This window comes from Bemisia tabaci, chromosome 10, assembly GCF_918797505.1.
Source record: "Bemisia tabaci chromosome 10, PGI_BMITA_v3".
NCBI classification, from domain to species: Eukaryota; Metazoa; Arthropoda; class Insecta; order Hemiptera; family Aleyrodidae; genus Bemisia; species Bemisia tabaci.
This window is the reverse complement of record NC_092802.1, coordinates 13,738,384-13,760,582: the sequence shown is the minus strand read 5'-3', so window position 1 is coordinate 13,760,582 and position 22,199 is coordinate 13,738,384. Positions and strand designations below refer to the sequence as shown.

The following is a 22,199-nucleotide window of genomic DNA, read 5'->3' as shown; positions in this document are numbered from 1 at the left end:
TGAGAGCATCGAGCCGCAGCCGGTCGCGTCAGTAAATCCGAAAAATTTTGGACCTCTGTCCATGGACGGAAGGAGAGGAGAGAAGAAGAGATGAATTCGTGCGGCTCGTGTATGAAAAGGTACAAGCGAGTCACGCTTGTTGCGGAGCTCATAATTAAAAGGGGAAAAATTTCAGTTGACATCCTCGACCGATTTTGTGATTTCAAGTACATTCGAGGGATTTATCTCAAAATCGGTTTTTTATTTATTTTTGGCAAGGGATTTATTTTTTTTTTGAATTTTTTGATGATTATTAGTCTTAGTGGACCTTGGGAATTCATCAAAGGTTTTTGCCTATCTTATACTTGATTAAAAGGAAGTGACACGTCAATTTCCTCGACCGGATTTTTTGCCCGAAAAATGTTTTTGAGGGTTTTTGTAGTTTATATCAGGTCGTTTTTGGGTGAATAAGTACCTAAAGGTCTGGCTGTACGAAGAACTAGCAAAGCCGAAGCGTCGAAAAAACACAAGCAGTGTTGTTGATTTCTCCATAAGCCACCATGTTAGAAATGCCGGTTTGGTTCACACTTTGTATAAGTCAGAAATTAAATCCCTAAATGAATAAAATCCAGGAGTAACATACATGAATGGATTTATTATGGCTTTGACCATCTATTTATAGCAAAATTTACACAAATTTATATCGATTGACTTAAAAAATGTCAAAAAAACACAAGCAGTCGTTGCTTTTCCCGTAAGCCGCCGTGATAAGAAATGCTTGTCGGTTCACACTTGGTTTAAGTCTCAATTTACTTCCTTTTTGGAATATTATTCAAGAGTATGATACATTAATGGATTCACTATGGCTTTAACTACCCGTTTGCAGCAAAATTTGCAAAAATTAATGATGATTGAATTAAAAATGTCGAAAAAACACAAGTAGTTCTTGATTTCTCCATAAGCCACAATGATGATAAGTGCCGTCGGGTTCACACTTGGTTCACTCTTTTCGGAGCACAAGCGGCTCGGAAAGGCGCGTTAATGGATTGACTTCATCGGCGCTCCAATACATTGCGACTCTATTGCACTCTATGGTTCAGAGCGAATCGGAGAACCGGAACGAAAGTATAGCGCTACTCGTTTAGAAAAGTGAAAGTGAAAACTAGGGTTTCGGCGTTAGCCGCGAGAGAGCGCACCAATGCTGATTCTGAAACGAATCTGCAGGTGTTCATTGGTTGAGAAGTAACCGCATCATGAAGAATGTGGCCACCACAGAGTCCTTATTTTTACTGAACTTCAGACAGTGGGAAACGCACACAGAACTGTTGTCAAATTAAATGATGTTTTTAATTAATAATAATGGAAATATCGTGATCTTTTTATCCAAAGGAGTGACGCCAAATCACGGATCGGTTGGGGACAATTGAATCTATGAATCGCTGCATTGCAGCTAGTGTCCTTTGTCCACCCAATGAAAAAAAATTATGTTGGTACCTGCACTTGGTATAAAGATTGACAACTGACTTGACCTATTTAATTTATTATCTTATGTGTTCTTAATGCAGTAAATAAGTCTGGAGATCTAAGTATTGGCATGAGTTCATTAGAAAAAAAGGTTCATCTGAATGTGAGAGGCCAAAGCGGTACTTACGGTCACCATACCTGGGTTCGTAGGCTCACCCTCGTACCTACTGAGACGGCAATCTCCATCTCTTGATCGGAGGATATGCCGCACCTAGTTGGTAAGAGTGGAGAGGCATTTATGATTACATTGATACCATGGGGTCTAATTGTATTTAGCCTTGATTAACACGATCACACTCATTCCAATGGAACTAGGCAGGAACACGTACCTACGTATCTTAATACTGAAGTCCTCTAAACAGATGGGCGATACATTCTGTTACTCTTTTAAATAGAGGAGGAATGGACGCACCCATTTCACACAGCAATTTATGCAAGAAAATGAAGCCTTCATTGTATTTTTATCATCAACTTATGAAATTATGAGAATAAAACGGGTACATACCTTTCATTAAAGACCTTGTTATACATTGTTGGGCAAAATGAAGTTTCTAACAACTCCTGACGCAAAATCAAAGAGACTCAGAAGAAACCAATTTGAGCAAATGCTCACAGTCAAAGACCTTTGATTATGTGACATTAAGTTGACCTATGATTGAACTGTTCCGAAAAGGGATGGAATTGTGCCTCACATACTCAGGTTCGCAAGCCACGCGTAACAAGAACGGTAGAAGAGATAGGAGGATTCCAAGATAAATCATGAAGGAAACATGTTCTTAATGTAAATAACATACACTTCAGAGAAACATAATCACTCCAGAGCACATAGGTTGATGGCAAGATATAGAGCGAATAAATTTTGGTCGAAGTTCAGTGACAGTCGCATGTGAAGGCCGAGGCTCATATTCCAGTAATTTTTAGACTTTAGTAGTGAGAATACATTCTGTGATGTAAATGCTGCTTCCTTTGGAGAGTTTGGCACAATTTCGGTGTAATTTCGTTAACGTAATTTACCTGAATTACATATATCGCTTAGGTCAGGTACTGACATAAACATGACGACATAACCTCACTTAAACTTACAGTTGCGTTCGTCAGTAAATCACATGAAAATTTTTAAGAAACCAATGAAGTAATGTATCGGGATAAAAGTGGACGTAATAATATAAGTGTGTAATATTAGTTAGGGTCTATCGAAAATGAATCGAACTTTTAAATTAAATCTGTACATTATTCACAAATAAATACAGGAGCTGGAGGTTGGTATAATCGACGACGAGAATTTCGTTCCGGAAACTCGGACGGACCTGAACAGAATCAACCAATAGCATTGATTGAACCACTACCGGTTTTTTTCTAAATTCAAAAGATTACAGCTAAAATTGTGAAAGATATTAGCCGATGCTGAATTATCCGTGCGATGAAGCCCTATTAAATGTGGTAGAAATGAAATCCTCATATCCTCAACCTTGATCCTTTGTAGGTTTCACTGGAATCGGCCAACGTGTAAGCGAGAAATCTGCTGTGAAAGGTGGTCTTGACGGGGAGGTCGGCAGTCAGTTTAGTCGTTTTTACGTAATTTCTCTTCTAAAACATTTGGAATGTTAAAATAAAGTCAAAAGCGGCACACACGGTAACATGGCGATTCTTTAGGTACCCACTTTTATGGGTCTAAGGTTTACCGTTATCGCGGAGTTTGAGTGACTTTCTCAGGACCCTGGATTCTTGAAATTCAAATTTCCCGGCAAAGTAAAAAGTAAAATTTTCCTTGTTTTGGGTCATTAAGTGCTTATAACTTTTTGAAAACTCAATGGATCTTAATGAAACTCTTCCACTTTGTAGTCCTAATTGAGATGCGTCCGTAGACACCAAGATCGTAGGAATCCGTGCCGTCGTTTGGGCTGCAGTCGAATGGCAATCGAATCAATTTTCAAGTTAAGGGAGTTGCCTGTGACTAAGAGTGTCGGCCACCCGTTTGTTATCGGGACTTTAGTAGGACGTCATTTTCCTCGACCGGGGGTGGCTACCGCCACTCTTGATATGAGAAAAAGAACAGAAAGTAATATAAACTGCCAGCTAATATTTTTTCCTGAAAATTTCCATTGAATGACAAAGATATAGGGCTATGTCTTGTCTTGTTCTGCTGACATACTTTCAATAATCGGCCTGCTTGATCGATCTTGGATCGCATTGGAGACCGGCCAATACGCTACCAACACGCAAGTCGTAGCCTCTGACATCCCGAGGGCGAGAGGAAATTTTGTCAGGTGGACACTTCCTTCATCCCCCGGTGTTACAGACTCAGGGTGACTTACGCAGTGTTAGTCCCACGGTTACCCAAGTTTTTGCCTCGTCGAAAATGTGGACAATAATTTTTGGCAACTCAAAATACCATTGAGCCAGATTTTAAGCGCTTAGCCGATAGGCAGGCGCACTGAAAAAAAATCTCCGTGTATTTATCAAGAAAAGGGTAAAATTACGAAGATTCAGGGTTCTATTTGATTTTCTCTTGGTAAAATTACCATTTATGGAATTGGTAATTTAACCGAAAAATTTCGGTAAAATTATTGAACTTTCTTGGTAATTTTACTGAAGCAGCCTGGCAAATCTACTGATTGATTATCGTTGTATGCAACGATGTTCTCATCGGGATGAGGATAGAATGCATCGCTCGATCCTGAAGACTCCTTCTCATAATTGAATCGGTTTCTGTTAAACGGGCGTAAGTCCACAAATCCAAATTTTTCAGGAGAGGCAAAAAACTGATTTTCTCGTTATGCAGGACACCACTAAATTTCAAAAAAGGGTTCAAAGGTTGTATAAACACCCGTTTAAAAGTTCTGAAATGTTTTTTTGGGCTCAGAAAAATTTTAGTACCCTTTTAGGCTAATTTTAAGTTTTGGACTTACGCCCTTATACCAGAAAACGAAGGATGACTGAGACAGTTTCAAGCCAAAAAACTAATATTAAAGTAAGTTTGAAAAATGTAGCACATGGTTTTTTTTCTTTTATATAGCATAGGGAGTTATTATATGTTTTTAAATTTATTTAAAGGCCTAAATTTTCTAGAATTACTCCTATTTTTCCAAAATTAATGAAGGTGACATGGGATATTTTCATTTAAAAAAGTGTTGAAACCAAGTTTTCAAATTTCAATCATGTATTTTTGTGATCAATGCACAATAAGAAGTTATATCACCTAACAGCTAGGTCAAGATGCAAATTCAATACAAATGTTCTTCATTTATTATAAAAAAAGTTACAGAAACTTTAGAAATGCGCGAGTTTGAGAACTCGCCCCCCCTATTCCCCAGGCTTCTATACATAGGACTTCCGCCATCTTTTCAGAAAATGTGTATGTACCCTAAAGGAGGCTGAAAATGCAAAAAAAACGATTTTGAAATTTTTGGACTTACGCCCGTATAACAGCAACCGATTCAATTATGAACAAGAGCATAAAAAAATGAGCATGCACAATGGACGTGAGTGATGACGTCATGGAACCTTCCATCCAATATTTGGTGTAGGCTTAAACGTCACGCAAGCACAATTTACAAATTTCTAACGTCATATTCACTGAAAGGAGTGTGGTTGAGCGGGTGAAATTTCTGAGAATTTTCGGCTCTGTCTCGAAAACCTTCTGACTTATCAAAAAAAATCCTCCAAAATAATGAGATACTCTTAAAAAAGGCTTGTGCGTTAGCATGACCAAAACAGGAAAACTGCCGTGCTAAGGAAAAACGCGATATGAACCATCAGACGTTGCCAAGTTTCCTCCGATAAAAGCCGGATTCACTGGGAAAATTGAGAATATTATTTTCTGATATCTAAAATATCTGATAATTTCAAGGAGAAGTATGCATGAATCTTGTCAAAAATATATGCTTCATCAAGAGGAATGTGGCAACTCTCGAATGTTTAAACGTCGTTTTTCCTTAGCTCGGCAGAAAACGTATCGTAGGAACCACGAAGCAACGAGGAAACACAGAGAAACGCGTTCATGGTGTTAGAAAAGTCCCCTCTCCCCATCTAACGTTTTGCCCGATTGAGGTAGAGATTTGACTTTTGGAGGACGTTCCTAGGTCAAAGTTGGCTACCTTTTGACCTCCCTAAAATTTCAGGGGCTCCCCGCTGGCTTTGAATGTGAAAAGCATAAACCAAGGACGGAGAGGTTTACTGACTAGTGTGATCTACTGATGAGATCTAAAAAGACCGAATACGTCATAGATCTCTCGGCGTGACGTCAACTTGATAGGTATTCCAATGCAAACTGCCTGAGCTGAATAATCTTTCCCCTCAGTTTTGTACTGGTATACTCGTTAGAGTTAAAATTTTTTGACTCTAATTGCAATTTGTGGGATTTCTCGTCTCTGATCTTCCCGCGAATTGGTGTGAACCCAGCACCATTTCTCCACTTTGCTACATTCAGATCCATGTCATTTTTTGTGTGTTTTTCCTCGTTTGTACATGTATACTGTTGGATTTTTCCTCTAGGTTGTCGAGGTTGTACGAGATTTATGTACTTTCTTTTTGTTGTGCTTCGCTCCGGAGGGTTTGCAAATTTTGTTCGGTGCTATATTATTCAATAAAGATAAAATTCTCCTGAGCCTACTGTGGTGCCAAAAATTAAAATATTATGAATTCGTATTATGAATGAACGGTTGGTTTCTCCTTTTTTCCGCTCCATACTTTTTCAAGTAACAGTAGATCGAGGGTGTTCCAATCAGCGGTCGTTCGAAGAGGATCCATGTTTATCAAACTAAATAAAATTGACCTTAAAAATCGAAATCGTGAAAGGTTGGTGGCAGGAAGTGAAGGAAGCGATCAGAAGAACAGAGGATATCATTTTCTTCATGGTTTCGATGACAATTGGGGGTCACATGGCACCCTTGCGCGTTGAGTTAGCAGCTGGATTTAGACACAAAAAGAGGAATCGGGCGTATTTCTGTAAAACGGAACTAAGCGCCAATTTTAGTTCCTTTTCAGGAATTTAGAATGCCGGATAGCGCGTTCTGTCAAACGGAACTGAGCGCCACGGAAAAACATGGCGAGTATAGGACGGAATGAGCCCGACGCCCGGTTCCGCCGCCAATCCAAGCCCCCCTCTACCTTCCTCCCCCTATGGCGCACAGTTCCGTTTGACAGAAATACGTCCAATTTTAACTTCAGTTCAGAGGATTTTTGTTTTTAAACACGGAAGCATTACGTGAGGATGTTCAAGGACACAAATACACCACATGAGACTGATCATCTGTTTAAAGGCAATGAAAAATTTAGAGCGTAACACTGGCCAAGATTCGTTCAGTCAACGAGGGTGTAATAGAATCCCTTAACGTTGCCGACAAAGTTGACCTATCTTTATGAGGTGCATTTTCAGTGTATAGTATATATAATTATGAATAAAGTCAGAAGCCGAACAACATCTAATGTTTTCTACATACATATAAGTCGCTTTACAGCACTCCCTCGCGCTCTACGACTCCTAACCTCCACTGCTCTCTGTCAAACCACAAATCTTGGGGGATTAAGCACCTTATTAACATTTCCGCCTCGATCCCCTCCCTCCAACCTTTCATTGGGCGCCCTCTGCGTCTTCTCCCAGGAGGAACCTAATGTTTTCTAATCTAATGTTTTCTCATCAATTTATATCAGCTTCGTGTTTTTGAAGCGACAGGAAATATACGATTGGGATTTGCAAACCCAACGTGCAAAGGAAATTCATTTCCAAAAAGAGCACGTATAACAGCGCCTGAAGTCCGACTTCTAACACTTTTTCCCCCCCTTTTTCTTGTTACCGCGCGAGTTCATTCACTTTGAAGCGTATGTTCGGATGAAAACATGCACAGTCAACCGACTCCTGACTTTTCCACAATCCAGCGTCGGAATCCGTTGAAAGCAGAAATGTTCATGGTGGAGTGAGCAAAAAACGCCTTTCGCTACATAACGAGTACTCTTTCAGACAACCCAAAGAAAAAACGGCGCGGGCTCCTGTGACGAAGTCTGCAACTTCGCACACCTTCCATGTAAATTATCAATGTACTCGAATCTAGATGAGGCAGCCTACTTTGATGGAAAACGACAACTTTACTGACATTTAAATGCGCAAAACCTAAGCTGCGTTGCCGCTTTGAGCAAAAATCACGACTGGATGACGCGTGTCGGTTTGATTGCAGGTGGACCTGACTTTTTAAAATGGGTGAGAATCTTAGAGCCATGTAAGACCTGCATGTAAAAACGATAGGGTCTCGGTTATCCGCGGTTATCGAGAACGGAGTTACCGCGCGTAAATAACAGAAAATCGCGGATATTCCGAAAACTAGGCTTTTTCGCCAGGAATACTGCCGCGCTAAGGAAAAACGCCGTATGAGCCCACAGACGTTGCCAGATTCCCCTCAATAAAAATCTTTTTGAAAATTTGGACACATTGGAACATTTTGGAAATTTTTTGAATGTTTTGATTCAAATTTGTCAGACAATTTTGTTCGCAATTTGATCTAAAATACCTGAAAATTTCAGGGAAAAGTATGAGTAACTTTCTTAAAAAATACATGATTAATCACAGAAAATTTGGCAACTCTCGAATGTTGATACGGCGTTCTTCCTTAGCACGGCAGGATAGTGATCGAGAAAACTGTACTTCAATAGACTCTATTAATACACCTGTCAATTGTGGACACATGAATACGTTATACCCTAAAAGGGGTAATTTTGGCGAAGATAATTTATGGTAGACTTTTTCACAGATGTTTGCAGCATAGAATTGCACAGTTTCTGGAAAGTGATCTTTTCTATGCGTTTAAAGGAGGTTTATCGCAGGGTTGATTAGCTTGCACTCCCAAATTTGTTTATACTAAATGGAAAAATGCACCGATAAAAAACCGCAGATTAGTTGAATCGCAGATACTTAAAGCGCGGATGATCGGCTCCACTGTGAATCGATTTTTTGAGATATAGATCTCCTTAGCGGGGGATTTTTAAGTAATTAAAATTGACTCTTAGGACTCTTAAAAGTAGAATCGATTCGTTCCGAAAAGGAGCCGCACATTGAAATTTTGTAATCTTCCGTCGCATTTCTAAGGCGCAATGATACAACTATTTGAACTCTCCGGAATGCGTGAGGTATCACGCCGCATTTGAAGGCGTTTTCAAAACAGCCAAGTTCCGCTATTCGGATTATTGTTTTGCGTAGTTCCTATTATTATGTTTTATTTCCTATCACTTGTTTGTTTTCAATCCTCCTATAGAAACTACTCATTTGCTGAATAAACTTCTGGCTGGAGCGCATTTCAGCTATGCATTTACCACAGCAAAAATGTCAAAGGAAATCGACAAAGCCAGCGTGTATAAGGCTATTTCGACTTTAATCTTCCGTCGCATTTCTAAGGCGCGATGATACAACTATTTGAACTCTCCGGAATGCGTGAGGTATCACGCCGCATTTGAAGGCGTTTTCAAAACAGCCAAGTTCCGATATCTGGATTATCGTTTTGCATAGTTCATATTCTTTTGTTTTTATTTCTAACCAATTGTTTATTTTTATTCCTCCTATAAAAATTACGTATTTGCTAAATACAATTCTAGCTGGAGCGCACTTCAGCTATGCATTCACCACTGCAAAAGTGTCAAAGGAAATCGACAAGCCCAGCGTGCATGAAGGCTATTTCAATTGAGGACACCGCACCAAGAACAGCCTATAACTTGAAACCGTGTTTTGAGAAAAACGCATTTAAAGTTTTGTTTTTGATGGACTGCGCAGACTTTTCTATGCTGACGCTAAGATTAAAATGATAATAGCCTCCATGCACGCTGGGCTTGTCGATTTCCTTTGACACTTTTGCAGTGGTGAATGCATAGCTGAAGTGCGCTCCAGCTAGAATTGTATTTAGCAAATGGGTGGTTTTTATACGAGGATTTAAATAAACAAGTGGTACGTAATATAACAAAAGAATATGAACTATGCAAAACGTTCATCCGGGTATCGGAACTTGGCTGTTTTGAAAACGCCTTCAAATGCGGCGTGATACCTCACGCATTCCGGAGAGTTCAAATAGTTGTATCATCGCGCCTTAGAAATGCGACGGAAGATTAAAGTCGAAATAGCCTTATACACGCTGGCTTTATCGATTTCCTTTGACATTTTTGCTGTGGTAAATGCATAGCTGAAATGCGCTCCAGCCAGAAGTTTATTCAGCAAATGAGTAGTTTCTATAGGAGGATTGAAAACAAACAAATGATAGGAAATAAAACATAATAATAGGAACTATGCAAAACAATAATCCGAATAGCGGAACTTGGCTGTTTTGAAAACGCCTTCAAATGCGGCGTGATACCTCACGCATTCCGGAGAGTTCAAATAGTTGTATCATCGCGCCTTAGAAATGCGACGGAAGATTAAAGTCGAAATAGCCTTATACACGCTGGCTTTATCGATTTCCTTTGACATTTTTGCAGTGGTGAATGCGTAGCTACACTGAAAAAAAAGGAGTTAGCGTTGAGAACTAATTTGGTAAGTTCTCGCCAAGTAGAATCAAAATTAGGCTTCAGAACTAATTTATTGTACTGAAGCACCAATCAATTCGCTTCATACGCTGACTTGACTTTACTAGAGCGCGAACCAGAATTGGAAAACAGCACTAGCTGTAAAATTAGCGCTGTGGTAAGACAAATTCACCTTCGGGTCAAACTAATTCGCCCTCAACACTAACTGCCACATTGTCCGTTACATTTATTTAGTTTCGAAAAAGTGGCGTCGGTACAACAGCCTCAATCGCGTCAGCTCGTGAAAATCAATTAAAATGTGAAATTTCGGGCTCGTTTGACAATGTAAATACTCCCGGTATGATTTATAGTGTCCTCTCTTTCTTGAAAACGTTCGAAAGCAACATAAATAAACCTGTTAAGGTTAGAAATCGTCTGTTCGATTCAAAACGTAAACAAGCATGATATTCGTTGGAGTCGTCAATCTTCTGTATTAAATTGCGATTAAAGCGTTCCGCGTTCAGTTTATATTTTACGAAAATCTGTGAACTTACTGCTTACTTCTATAGTTCGTGTTCTCCCGTAATTTCAAAAGAATATCTCAAGTGTTCGGACGAGATATGTTTATTCAGTGTGAACATTCGCTACCGTTTCATGTGTGAGTGTGTGTCTCTCTAAAGGATAATTCTGTCTACTTGCACATACCTATGGGATATTCCTTTCCTCTGTCGTTCATTTGGAACCGGTCAGTTGATTTTTACCTCTCATCTTTTAAGAAATCTTCTTTTCCTGAAAGTATTGTCCAGTTATCATTCGCTAAGCCGTTTTCTCCTCTCTCAGTTTTGAGGTTAGGTTGACCCAACCCTACCGAATGCGAATTAGAGTAGCGGAATTAGTTTCCAGCACTAATAGTGGTTAGTGCACAGAAACCAAAAATCATGTTTGTCCAAATCACACAATTTGAGTTAGTGTATAGAAACCATTTTTAGTGATCTGACGCTAACTCATTTTTTTCAGTGTAAAATGCGCTCGAGCCAGAAGTGTATTCAGCAAATAGCAAGAGTTGATTTCTAACCCTCCATCGCTCTCGGCTGCATAAATTGCTCTCTCCGTTGAATTTGGTAGAGAAAACGTATTCATATCGCGGCGCTTTAATTCATAATACGTAAACTTAATATAAATCAATATGTATGAGGTATAAAATTACTCCGAATAAACTGTCTGCTCATTGCTGGGCTAGTTGCGCTGGTCATAGAATCGTGTTTTGATGTTTGATTTTTAAAGGCCAGCAAAAAATTATATAATTTGTCCAATCAGCAACTTTCTATGTTCCATATCGACCGAAATATTGCGCTTCGAAAAATTCGATTTATGACGTCATCCACCGCGGCAGTAACACCCTTACTTTCTTCCACCTCACTTTCACCCGAGTTTTACGTTGAGAAACCAGTGGAAATTCGTGTCTCCCTGACAAATGGAAGCAAGGTGGGTGAAACTAACGGTGTCACTGCCGTGGTGGATGACTTCATGAACCGAACGTATAAAGTAGCTTTTGGGACAGATTTCCTTACTTTTAGCTGATCTACAAGAATCGCAAACATCGAAACACGATTGAATCAGTGAGAACGAAAATACACCATAACTCGATAACTCGGTTGTGCTACATTTTCATTAAAGACAGTCAGTTTTCATAAAGGTTATTGAAGTTATCACGGAAAAAAAAGTGTTAGGGGTTTTCCCCTAAAATTAAGGGTACTACCACAATTTGTTGGATGATACGCAAGGTAGATTTACACAGGTATGGAAAAGTTGAAAATTTCCCATGAGCCTCAGTACGTGTCACATGACCTCGTGACGTAGGTTAAGGGGCCCGTTTTTTAATTAAATTACAATGAAATTAACATTCAAACGTTTGTGCGTTTAAACGCTAAAATTAATATCGTATAATCAAAATTGTGCAAAAAATCCCACAAAATTTTGACAAACGATAAACCGAACATAATAAATCAAAATAATCAAAACATACAAAATGGATGACGTTAAGGGGCCGCTGGAGAGCCAATCAGAGGCCAGTTGTTTAGTTCTGTCCATATCTGTGTAAATCTACCTTGGATGATACGGGCATTTCTAATTTATTGTGGTAGAACCGCAACTCAAGTTAGGGTAGTGCCGTAACATTTGGGTAGCAACCTAATTTATTCGGGTACGACCACGATAAATTCGTGTTTTACCACAATTAATTCGTGTACTACCACAATTAAATGGAAATGTCCATATCACACGACAAACTCGTGCTTTTTTCATTCGTGTAATCTATTCCATCTTGGATCTTCAAAATGTCCATTAGTTCTTGTCTTCCGGCACCAAAAATCTTCGGACTAAATTCTTCATCCACTGTCCAGTTTTGTCTTTGTCTTGATTATTTTCGTTTTTCCGCGTTGGTGAGTTTTCGTTCTCACTGATTCGACTATTTGACCGGCGTAACTGACCCATTGATGGAGACACTGGTAAAAAAAAACCTCTTGGACCAATGCCGCATCGCATTGCATTGACTTAAGAGTGCAATTTCTTGTCGCCGGATTTAAGAGTCTTGAACTCTTGATTCAAGCGGATTTTGCATTGATTCAAGCGGATTTTGCAGCGAAACAGGAGTCCAGACTCTTAAATCCGGCGACAAGAAACTGCACTCTTGAACCAAGAGGTTTTTTTTGCCAGTGTACCGTACTTCCCATACACTCACAGTGATCTTTTTAAATTGTCCATAGATGATTTTCTACGGCAGCTGAAACAGAGATGCTGGCGACACTGTTTGAAACACAACGGCTACTTCTACGATTGGATGACAAAAGAAAGCCCACCGCTCTCCGACGGTGAGGTGATCGAAGAACAACATTGCGTGTCGGAGCCGCGTCTCGTATGCGTTTGTCGAATGTCGACACCGCTCTCTAACATGATTTCAAGATTGCGCCTTAAACCTAAATCCTATCAAGCGAAGAACGGGGGGATAAATAAGACGAAAATCCTCCGTCTTTTCAAGAAGAAGAATGTGCCGGTTTACAGCACATCGGATTTGCAAATGTTTACCAAGGACAGTTTTAAGGATCATGGCGTTGCGTACAACGAGAGAACCAAGAGAGAGGTGGACAAAAGGCTGAGGGAAGAGGCGAGGATGAGAGCAGAGTGGGAGAAAGCCCAAGCAACCAGACGTGGAAGTTCACCCGAACGCGATATCCTAGGGGATGAGGAATATGAGGATGATGAAGGGCGTAGCTCAAAGGACATATCGTGGAGAGACTCGGAAAGTAGTCCGCTAAGAAGTCCAGGAGGCAGTCCAGGAGGCAGTCCGCGGCGAAGCCCACTGAATCGACATAGCAATTCCTTAGTGACGAAGCGATATGATGGAAATAAATAAGTGTAAATGAAAATAATCAAATAAATAGATAAGAAAACAATGACGACGCACCATTTATACTATATTCAGTTAATTTTAGTTGAACGTAAAGGGAGAGTATGGACAACTCGAAAATTTGGAGGTTAGGTTTGATCGGGTCATGTAGCTCTTGGAGCCCAAAAGGGCAGCCAACCTATGAACTCGAATCATCCAGTGGTACTAATTTTCATAAGTCTACCACCCGTCGTTTAATAACTGATCGAAAATTATAAAAGCACGTATAAAACTGTAATTACGCATGCATTAATTTTCTCAGTTTCAATGTCTTGATCCTTTAACGCTTTGTTCAGAATGCGCCGTCGGCCCTTTTGATTAATCTTTAAAATGCATAGGTTGGCAGCGGCGCTTTTCTAATGATTTTCGTTTTTCTCGTTGTCGCCCTTTTGGGCCCCAAGAAATCCATAAATTGAGTTGCCCATACTCTCCCTATAAAGGTACTCTAGTTGAACACAACAACAATCATGTTTCAATCGGTCCGTTTGAAATGGACCGCGTTTAGCACAGTGGAACCAAGCCATACGTCAGCTATTGCCGAGCTTAAGTGGACACTTTAATTTTTTATAAGAGAACATTTGTGAAAATTTTAGGGACTTTGCTTCGTACCATGTAAAAAATTCACTTGATTTTGCACAAAAATCCGCACAACCGTTTTCATGCAAAAATTGAGTGGCCGATTTTAATTTGGCAACAGCGGATGTGGCTTGATTCCTTTTTGCTATGGCCGCTCCAAGTATGATTGAGTATGATTTTGACCCGCTTGTAAAAAGGAACCGCTAGTAATCGAAGTTGCCGAGATATGTGAGGTCATGAACCCCATTTGGACGTATTTATGTTAAAAGGAACCAGAGACGCAAAATTTGCAAATCTTTTATGGAATGCAAGAGCTCATTTATCATTGATGAGTTTAAAACAAACAGGATTGAATGGTTCATCTGACAACAATGTCAGTGTCAGCTGATAAAATGTATATTTTCTCATAAGAGGTTAATAAAAGTTTTCAGTCAGTCTTTGACATCTACCGAGAATTGTTTTGGTATTTATTTATAATTACTACGTAATTATATATTTTTCTTATTAAAAACTAAGAAAAACATGGTGACCCCGACGTGATCTTCATCTGCGCAATTTAGAAGACGTCAACGAAAATTAAAAATGTTCACAAAAGTGGAATATACGGGCGAATTGAAAAATAATTATCATATTATGGTTGAGACATGCAGTGATCGCTCGATCTCCGTGTCAATACCAAGTATGTGCAGTGATGGATTGAGCTCCACATACCTAAGTTATTAAAAATCGTGCAGTAATCGACCGATTTCCACGATTCAATTTCGAAATATCAGACAGTAATTCGGCCTAACAATGAAAAAAGCGAAAAAAGCCAGCCTTTTGGCAACAAAACTTCATCTTAACTATCAGCTGTCAAGCCTTGAGAACTTCGTAGCCCTGACGAACTTAAAATTCGTTATGAGGAAGCCAAGCAGATCTTTATACCCAATTTTCCCAAGCAAATTTTGAACTTCTAATGATCGAACCAGATGTAAATCCAAATGAGTTGAGTGAATTTGAAACAAGATTCTACAAAACAATGATAAAAGTCTAAGGACACTAATGGAAGAAAAGAGAGAAGAAACTGACAAAAATACAAAAATGATGCTTCTAACAACAATCAAAAAACCAAATTAAAAAACTCTAGAAGCTTTTCTGGGGGATATGAAGAGTATGGCAGAGCTTCAAGCCATTTTTCAACAATTGCAAAATTCTATCATCTCAAACGTGTATTAAGAGGGCAAGCCGGACTTAATCGAACACCTAAAGTCCACCGAAGAGAATTATGACATTGTATGAACTCGTTCAGAAACTCCTGAAAATGGATGATATTATAACCTGTTATCCTGTCCAACTTTCCGAAAATGGTATGAAAAACTACTATTAAAATTATTTCAGTTTTATATGTTGTATAGTCAAATCATCGTACGATTTAAGTGTTGTTGAACTATGTTCAACAGGCATGTTGTAAGTTGGCATTGTTGCCAAGTAAGTAGCAATATTTGCTACAAAATCACATCTAAGCCTATCTAAGCGGAAGAGCATTTAGGCAATAAAGACCTAACGAAGCAGGTATGTAGGCAACAACGTCGAAAGACAGTCGTCTCAAAAAGAAAGCTTGACTCCAATTTACAACCTGCGTGAGAAAAAGAAAAAAGTATACATTTGAGTAAGAAGAAATAACCTAAATGCGAAAAAAGAGTATAAATCTGAATGAGAAGAAAAAGTATGACTTAAGTGAGCAGAAGATGTTAATGAGGTTATGATCAGAGACTGATTGTATGAGTTTTAAAATCGAGCATAATGGAGAAATGAAGCAAGTTTAACATATATGGATTTAACTAATTCTAATTTATCATCGCTGCGGATTAATTATCATAAACTATTTTAACACATGGTGAAAATAATGCAAAATTAATAATTCCTCAGTAAATTATTATGGCATACCTAAAAAATCGATTTAATAGCGCTCTAATTGGAAATCGAATTTCCAAAAATTTGTGATTTTCTTTTTGGTGCGGAAGGAAATCATCCAAAATGTATGCTGTATTTATACTTTCAATAATCCTCTTGAATAGAGATGAAAGATTTGAGAAAATTCATTGTGAGAAAAATTAAAGACATTTACTTAAAGAGGTATTTAACCCTTAAATTTAGATTAAATTTGAAAGACTAATAAATACTGCTGAAATAAGAAAATGAAAGAAAAGTATTAACAAACGAGTCTGAGTTCAGTGGTTTACATAATAAGAGTGAAGATCATTATTGATCGAATGTGCCACTGAGTAAAGTTCAAGAAGTATTAAAATTCCCGTATTGGCGATTAAAGCTATTCTTATTTCTAGCTGGAAATAAGTGGCATCTCTGGATTAGAAAGAACCTAAATAAGATTTTACACTAGGTGTAGAAGCAAGACGGATTAAATTATCTGATATTATCAGACATATCATTATGATCTCAAATTAATATCAATGTGCAAAATAGATAGTTCGTTTTTCTGTTTCTGTTGTCATCTTGTTTCAGGCAACATACTATCAACTAAGAGCAAAAAACATACTGCAGGAACTAAACCAAGCCTATCTATATTCTCTGCTGTCCCATCCGTCCTATGTTCTCCTGTTCATTTTGTGTTGTCCTATGTATATCCTACATCCTATGCATGAAATCTTGTATGAAACCCTGACTGAATGCTCATCGCCTATCGATGATGAAAAGAAACGCAAAAGAAGAAAATAATGAACCAAAACAGGAGAAGGCATTCAAGTTTAACTTCCTATTATCCTACTCTTTAACTTCCTATATCTTTAAACCGTCTAGAATAACGAGCAGAGCAGAGAGTACTTTAACATTCACATACACACTGCACTCACAACACTGCAACAATTTTGTTTGGCCGGGAATGATTATTCAAGATGAATAAAAAAATCATCAACTGTGACCTCTTAGGTACCCAAATCAAATGATTAGAGTATAATTTAATTGAATGCTGTACCCTTTTGAACGACCCTTCCTGTACTCCAGAGCATAAAAATTTGAAGTGTATGTGAAAATCAATCATCAACAGAGCTTATCGGAAAAGAACAGATTAACATCGGAAAACTTCAGAGAAGGCGACAATAATCATTCTGTCAATGCTTATCCCAATATAACAAATCATAATTCAACCGATAAAAATCCATGAAAAGATATCCATAAAAATCGAATTCCATGCAGTGATCGATTTGATCTCCGTGGGCTAAAAATTCCATGCAGTGATCGATTTGATCTCCGTGGTCTAAAAATTCCATGCAGTGATCTATTTGATCTCCGTGGTCTAAAAATTCCATGCAGTGATCTATTTGATCTCCATGGGCTAATAATTCCATGCAGAGATCGTTTGAATCTCTGTGGGACTAAATCAGTTCTGAAACAATGGACTGTTCAACTGCAGGGGACGCCCGTAAGACAGTGACATTTCAACTGCAGGGGACGCCCGTAAGACAGTGACATTTCAACTGCAGGGGACGCCCCTAAGACAGTGACATTGTATGCATAAAGCAGCAATTGCATAATTAACATATAAAATGGATATCCACGAATCTATCAATAAATTTTAATTAGTCATATATAAATTTTAATAATTTTCGCTCCCTCGGGAGAATGTTCATCTGACAACAATGTCAGTGTCAGCTGATAAAATGTATATTTTCTCATAAGAGGTTAATAAAAGTTTTCAGTCAGTCTTTGACATCTACCGAGAATGGAGAATTTGCACGCAATTTTTTTATTGCTTCATCTGAAAGTGTCTAATGAGCTGAGTTCGCAACATTTTTCATAATTTTTTTCTGACATGGGAAATTGGAGAAAAATTGATTTAAAAGTGAGAAAATGTGCCGCCTTGTGACGTCATCTGGCGGCATTTCCCATTTCAACACATGTATTTTAGCAGAATCGGTAATTTTGTCATATCTCCTCTAATAATTGCTCAATTTATGAATCAAGGGTATCTTCGTGTTCAGTTCACTCAGAGGATTCCACTTAAACAGGAAATTCATCAAATTTCAGACCCTTGCAAATTCTCCATTGTTTTGGTATTTATTTATAATTACTACGTAATTATATATTTTTCTTCTTAAAAACTAAGAAAAACAGAAAAATAAGGGGGGAGACCCTAACTGGTCCACCTAAATCTGAGTTGTGTCGATAAAATTTGCAGCGTTTTACTCTCAAGTGCAATTTGTTTTCATCCAATTTACGGTCTGAAGGCCGGTTACTCAGAAGCTTTCGGCTCAAGGGTTGAAAATCGAACACCTTTTATTTCCTTCTCCTCCTTGTTTTTTCTCGCAGCCTTTAGAGAATTATTTAAAGCTTATTACCCGCTGTAAGGTTTCCATTATTATTTCGATTTTAGAAATTCTAGAAATAAAACTCGCCTTCAATTCAAGGTTCATGCAACTTTACATGCATAACTGTCTGCACGAATTTGTATGAAGATCTTTACGTTTTTTCGTCATCTCCACTCGGTCAGTGTTCTGCCCGAGCAGAGATGCATTTTCCTACATTGTCAGGTAAATAGTATTTTTTCTTTTTGAGTTTCTGTACAAGGGAGAAAAGAAATAAACAATCCAAACTTCAGAGTTTAGAGACAAAAAGTTTAACTTTGCGGAAAATTTGGTTTCGAAAATGGAGTTACGACTTTTTGAGCCCAATGTTTTGATAGAGTGATTTTTGTTGAACTGGGTCTAAAAATCGTAATTTGAGATTGCAACGTTCACTTTCAGGGGGAAACATATTGAAATCCAACGCCTATGAAGCTTTTGTAAACTTACTCCCATAGTCCAAACGGTAAGATAATCCTGTGTACTGACTGTGAAAAAAAGTATATGAAATCATGAAATAAATGGAATGAAAGAAGCTACAACTAACTTCATTTATTAAAACAGAAAATTTGATTAGGAATGAGTATTATGATATTAAAAACAGTACAAATATTGTGGACGAAAGTTCATTGGTAGTGGCTACAACAAAAGAAAAAAGGATGTTGACTTGGCATTCTGGATGTAAAAAAGTGAGGAAACAACCCACAAAACGCAGAGTTAACCGCCACAGCAGTTACTACAGCAATGTCAAGATGTAAAGCTAACTGCTATGGCGGTTAATTATTAAAAATAAATTTTTTATCCGGGAAAAGAACTTCTTCTCGGGTGCGGGTTTATAGCCCAGAGGAAAGATTGGAGAAAGGCATATCAAAATTGGCAGTTTAAGTTGACAGCATATTGCTTCCTCACAGAGAAGCTCTTTTCATTGTGGTGGGCCTTATTGGAAGGATCTAAAATGACTGCGTGCCTTCAATTCTTCATTTTTGAACAGTTCGAAGACATCTCAGACACGAATTGTTGTTCTACAAATCTTGGTCAGCGCAAAGCGATATCAAAAATTAAGCAAGAAAGATGCATCCAACATCTGCGACTATTCTTGCCTAGGGGACACCTTTCTAGTATAAACGAAGAATTGAAGGCGCTCTTCCATTTGAATCAATGCAGTAAGACCCACAGTTGGCGCCGCATCGCGCCGCGGGTGAAGCGGTGAGTGCCCGGACAGTCAAAACGCCTTCACTTCTGGGCGTATGCAACACGGGCATCTCTGAAGCCCGAATAGTTGCATCCGCGAGTTAAAATGCAATCTGTACAGCGTTCGTCGCATTCGACACTACTTCGAGGGCGCTTTGCGTTTCTCTTACATCGTAATTTAATTCGAGCGTTGCCTTTTGTGCCGACGAATGTAGAAAAACGCTGTTGCTAAACTGCACTGGAAAATTGTCACTTAATTCCACCTACGGATCGTTGTTTTTTCTTGATTTTCCATCATTTAATGGGTCAAGTTCCAGCTTCCTAGATGGACGTCGTTCATTTTTTCTGATAAAAAGTCTGAAAAAATAAAATAGTAAATTCGTCTATGAAACAAATGAAGTTCCGGTATCATACTATTTTGTTACATAAATTTACTGGAAATCAGATTTGCTCTTAAAATTCATGCAATTTTAAAGGTCTTCATTTTGAAAAGTTGGTAGAATCAAAAAGAAAAGCATGGGGATTTGACTATCTTGTTTTACGTATATCAAGTTACGAGGCAGCTTAGCATACCACTATGGTTTTTCCAATTTCTTTTTAATATATTGACTCCTCCAAATAGTAGAGTATTTTAAAAACTTAGCGACTTAATTTCATTATATTATCATGTTATCTCTCTCAAGGTATGTACAATAAACCCCAAATGTTTTTTTTGTTTTAAATTTTTTTTTAACCAAAAAAATACTTTTAGAGATGAAGGGTATAACCAAATGCTCCTTTCTCAAGGAAATTACAAGTCAAGGAATCATTACAGTTGTTGCCAACACAGTTATTGAGAAGTTTCGAAATGACACCTTCCGCACATTAAAGCATACAAAATTTTGTTATAGCTCATTCGCTGTACGTTATGACCATTCTTCCTATTCGCTTTATACGGTAATAAGAATCTTTGTGCATTGTTTTTGTGTCTAATTTTTTTGGTCCATTTCACATTTTTGTCCAGTGGTTATTTTGGTCCAAAAGAAAATTTGTCCAACATTTTTTAGTCCTCTTTATTACTTTGCCCCATACGTATGTGTCTTAGAGGTTAGACAAAGATAAGAAGGCCCTTCATTCCTTCCTAATCACTATGGTAGCATATCCTTTTGTGAAAAACTGAGGTTATTATCATAATGTTGATATTTGTCTCATTTGTCACTAATACCTTATGTAACCCATTCCTGTTGTGCAATGTTCTTGGTCGAAAAGAAAAACTTTGCATAAAGGACAAAAAAAAAAAAAAAAAAAAAATTGGACCTAAAACGCAGGGCCATTTTATGAATTGGACTAAAAAATAGCAGACCAAACTTACTGGACTAAGAGGTGCAGGGCGAAATTTATTGGACTAAAATTCTCTAGAGAGAAAAAAATTGGACGAAAATTTCTGAAAACCTTCAGACCTAATATGCAGAGATATCACTCCCCGTTTTACAACCAGTCAGTTTGATTTCACCAAAATAAAATCTCATTTTATTGAATAAAGTTTGAAATTCCATTTCATAAAAGTTCATTAAATTTTGCAAGTATCTCAAGGTTACCACGACCCAGAAGAGGAGGGATTAGCAATTCCCCTTCCCTCCTTTTTAAATTTGAGATATTCCTGGCTCAACAATATCAATTTTAAGGACTTTTATAAAAACAATTTGACATTTCATGAAATCCTTTCTTTCATTGTACAATCTCGAAATTGAAGTATGCGCAAAGTGACGTTTCTACAACATTGGTTGTCACAAATGTACCGAGAATTAATACAAGTTAGGACTTACTGAGTGATTTTAGTCATGAAAATTTCCCTCAAATTATTCGCCGGAGCCTCGAAGATTAAATACAACAAAAGAGACCCAGCAAATACGACTACTATGTCACCAGCGAGCATCCATATCTGAAACATGAACGTCACATCCTTCATTTTATATAAGTTATGAAACATGCATGTATATAAAATCGAGTGATGGAATAAGATTGATGAAGTGACCTCAAAATGTAGGCAATTTCCTCCGCAAATATAATTTCCTTAGATAATGGTTGACATCATTTCGGAAAAAATCACTTGCTCTACATGTTAATGGAATCGCCGATCGCGAATTTTTCAAAAGTTCAATAGGAGTTACAACGTAGTCGCTCATGCTCCGAATACCAGGTAATGTCATCCGGTTTCTGTTGATTCTCGTTTTAGCTTTCATTTTATTCTTGACAAACACTTGACTAGCAATCATCTAGTAATAGATCTCAAGATGGGGTGATAGGCTTAAAAACGAGCATTGTCGAGTTAATCATGCAAAATTTTAAAAACAATTTTTAAGACGGACCAAAAAAAAAAAACAGTCCGTAACGCTCAGATAATAATTAAGTACGGAGACTTAAACGCAGACATAGAAAAGTTGTTACTTTAAATCGTAGTCAATCAAATAAACATGAATGTAATCTTCTATGCAAATAAAATTTCATTGATAGTATAACAGATACTTTAATGAGCCTAATACATCCCCGGTGAATGGGCAGGTGCGGAGACTTAAACGCACGAATAGAATAGTAAAATCATAGTCAATGACATTTTCATGCTAATACAATTTAGCAAATTGTATCAAACAGATCATTCAATGATTCTACCACATCCTGGACAAATTAAA

The 22,199-nt window shown here is 38.0% G+C and overlaps 2 protein-coding genes across 3 annotated transcripts in view; one reads left to right on the top strand and one right to left on the bottom strand.

Moving 5' to 3' along the window:
* Positions 1 to 18,055, top strand: part of LOC109044658 (uncharacterized) — a 33,011-nt gene extending 14,956 nt beyond the window's left edge. For both annotated transcript variants that reach the window (XM_072305182.1, XM_072305181.1), the window contains exon 4: positions 12,747 to 18,055. In XM_072305182.1, the coding sequence (XP_072161283.1) occupies positions 12,747 to 13,393 (647 nt within the window). In that variant the 3' untranslated portion in view covers positions 13,394 to 18,055. The remainder of the gene's footprint in view (positions 1 to 12,746) is intronic.
* Positions 18,056 to 18,895: 840 nt separating this feature from the next.
* The window catches only part of LOC109044657 (nose resistant to fluoxetine protein 6), a 28,612-nt gene continuing 25,308 nt past the window's right edge, over positions 18,896 to 22,199 (bottom strand). Inside the window, exons 13-14 of the mRNA XM_072304902.1 lie at positions 21,336 to 21,451; positions 18,896 to 19,887 (exon numbers count right to left, since the gene is read on the bottom strand). Of these exons, the coding sequence (XP_072161003.1) occupies positions 19,794 to 19,887; positions 21,336 to 21,451 (210 nt within the window). The 3' untranslated portion in view covers positions 18,896 to 19,793. The remainder of the gene's footprint in view (positions 19,888 to 21,335; positions 21,452 to 22,199) is intronic.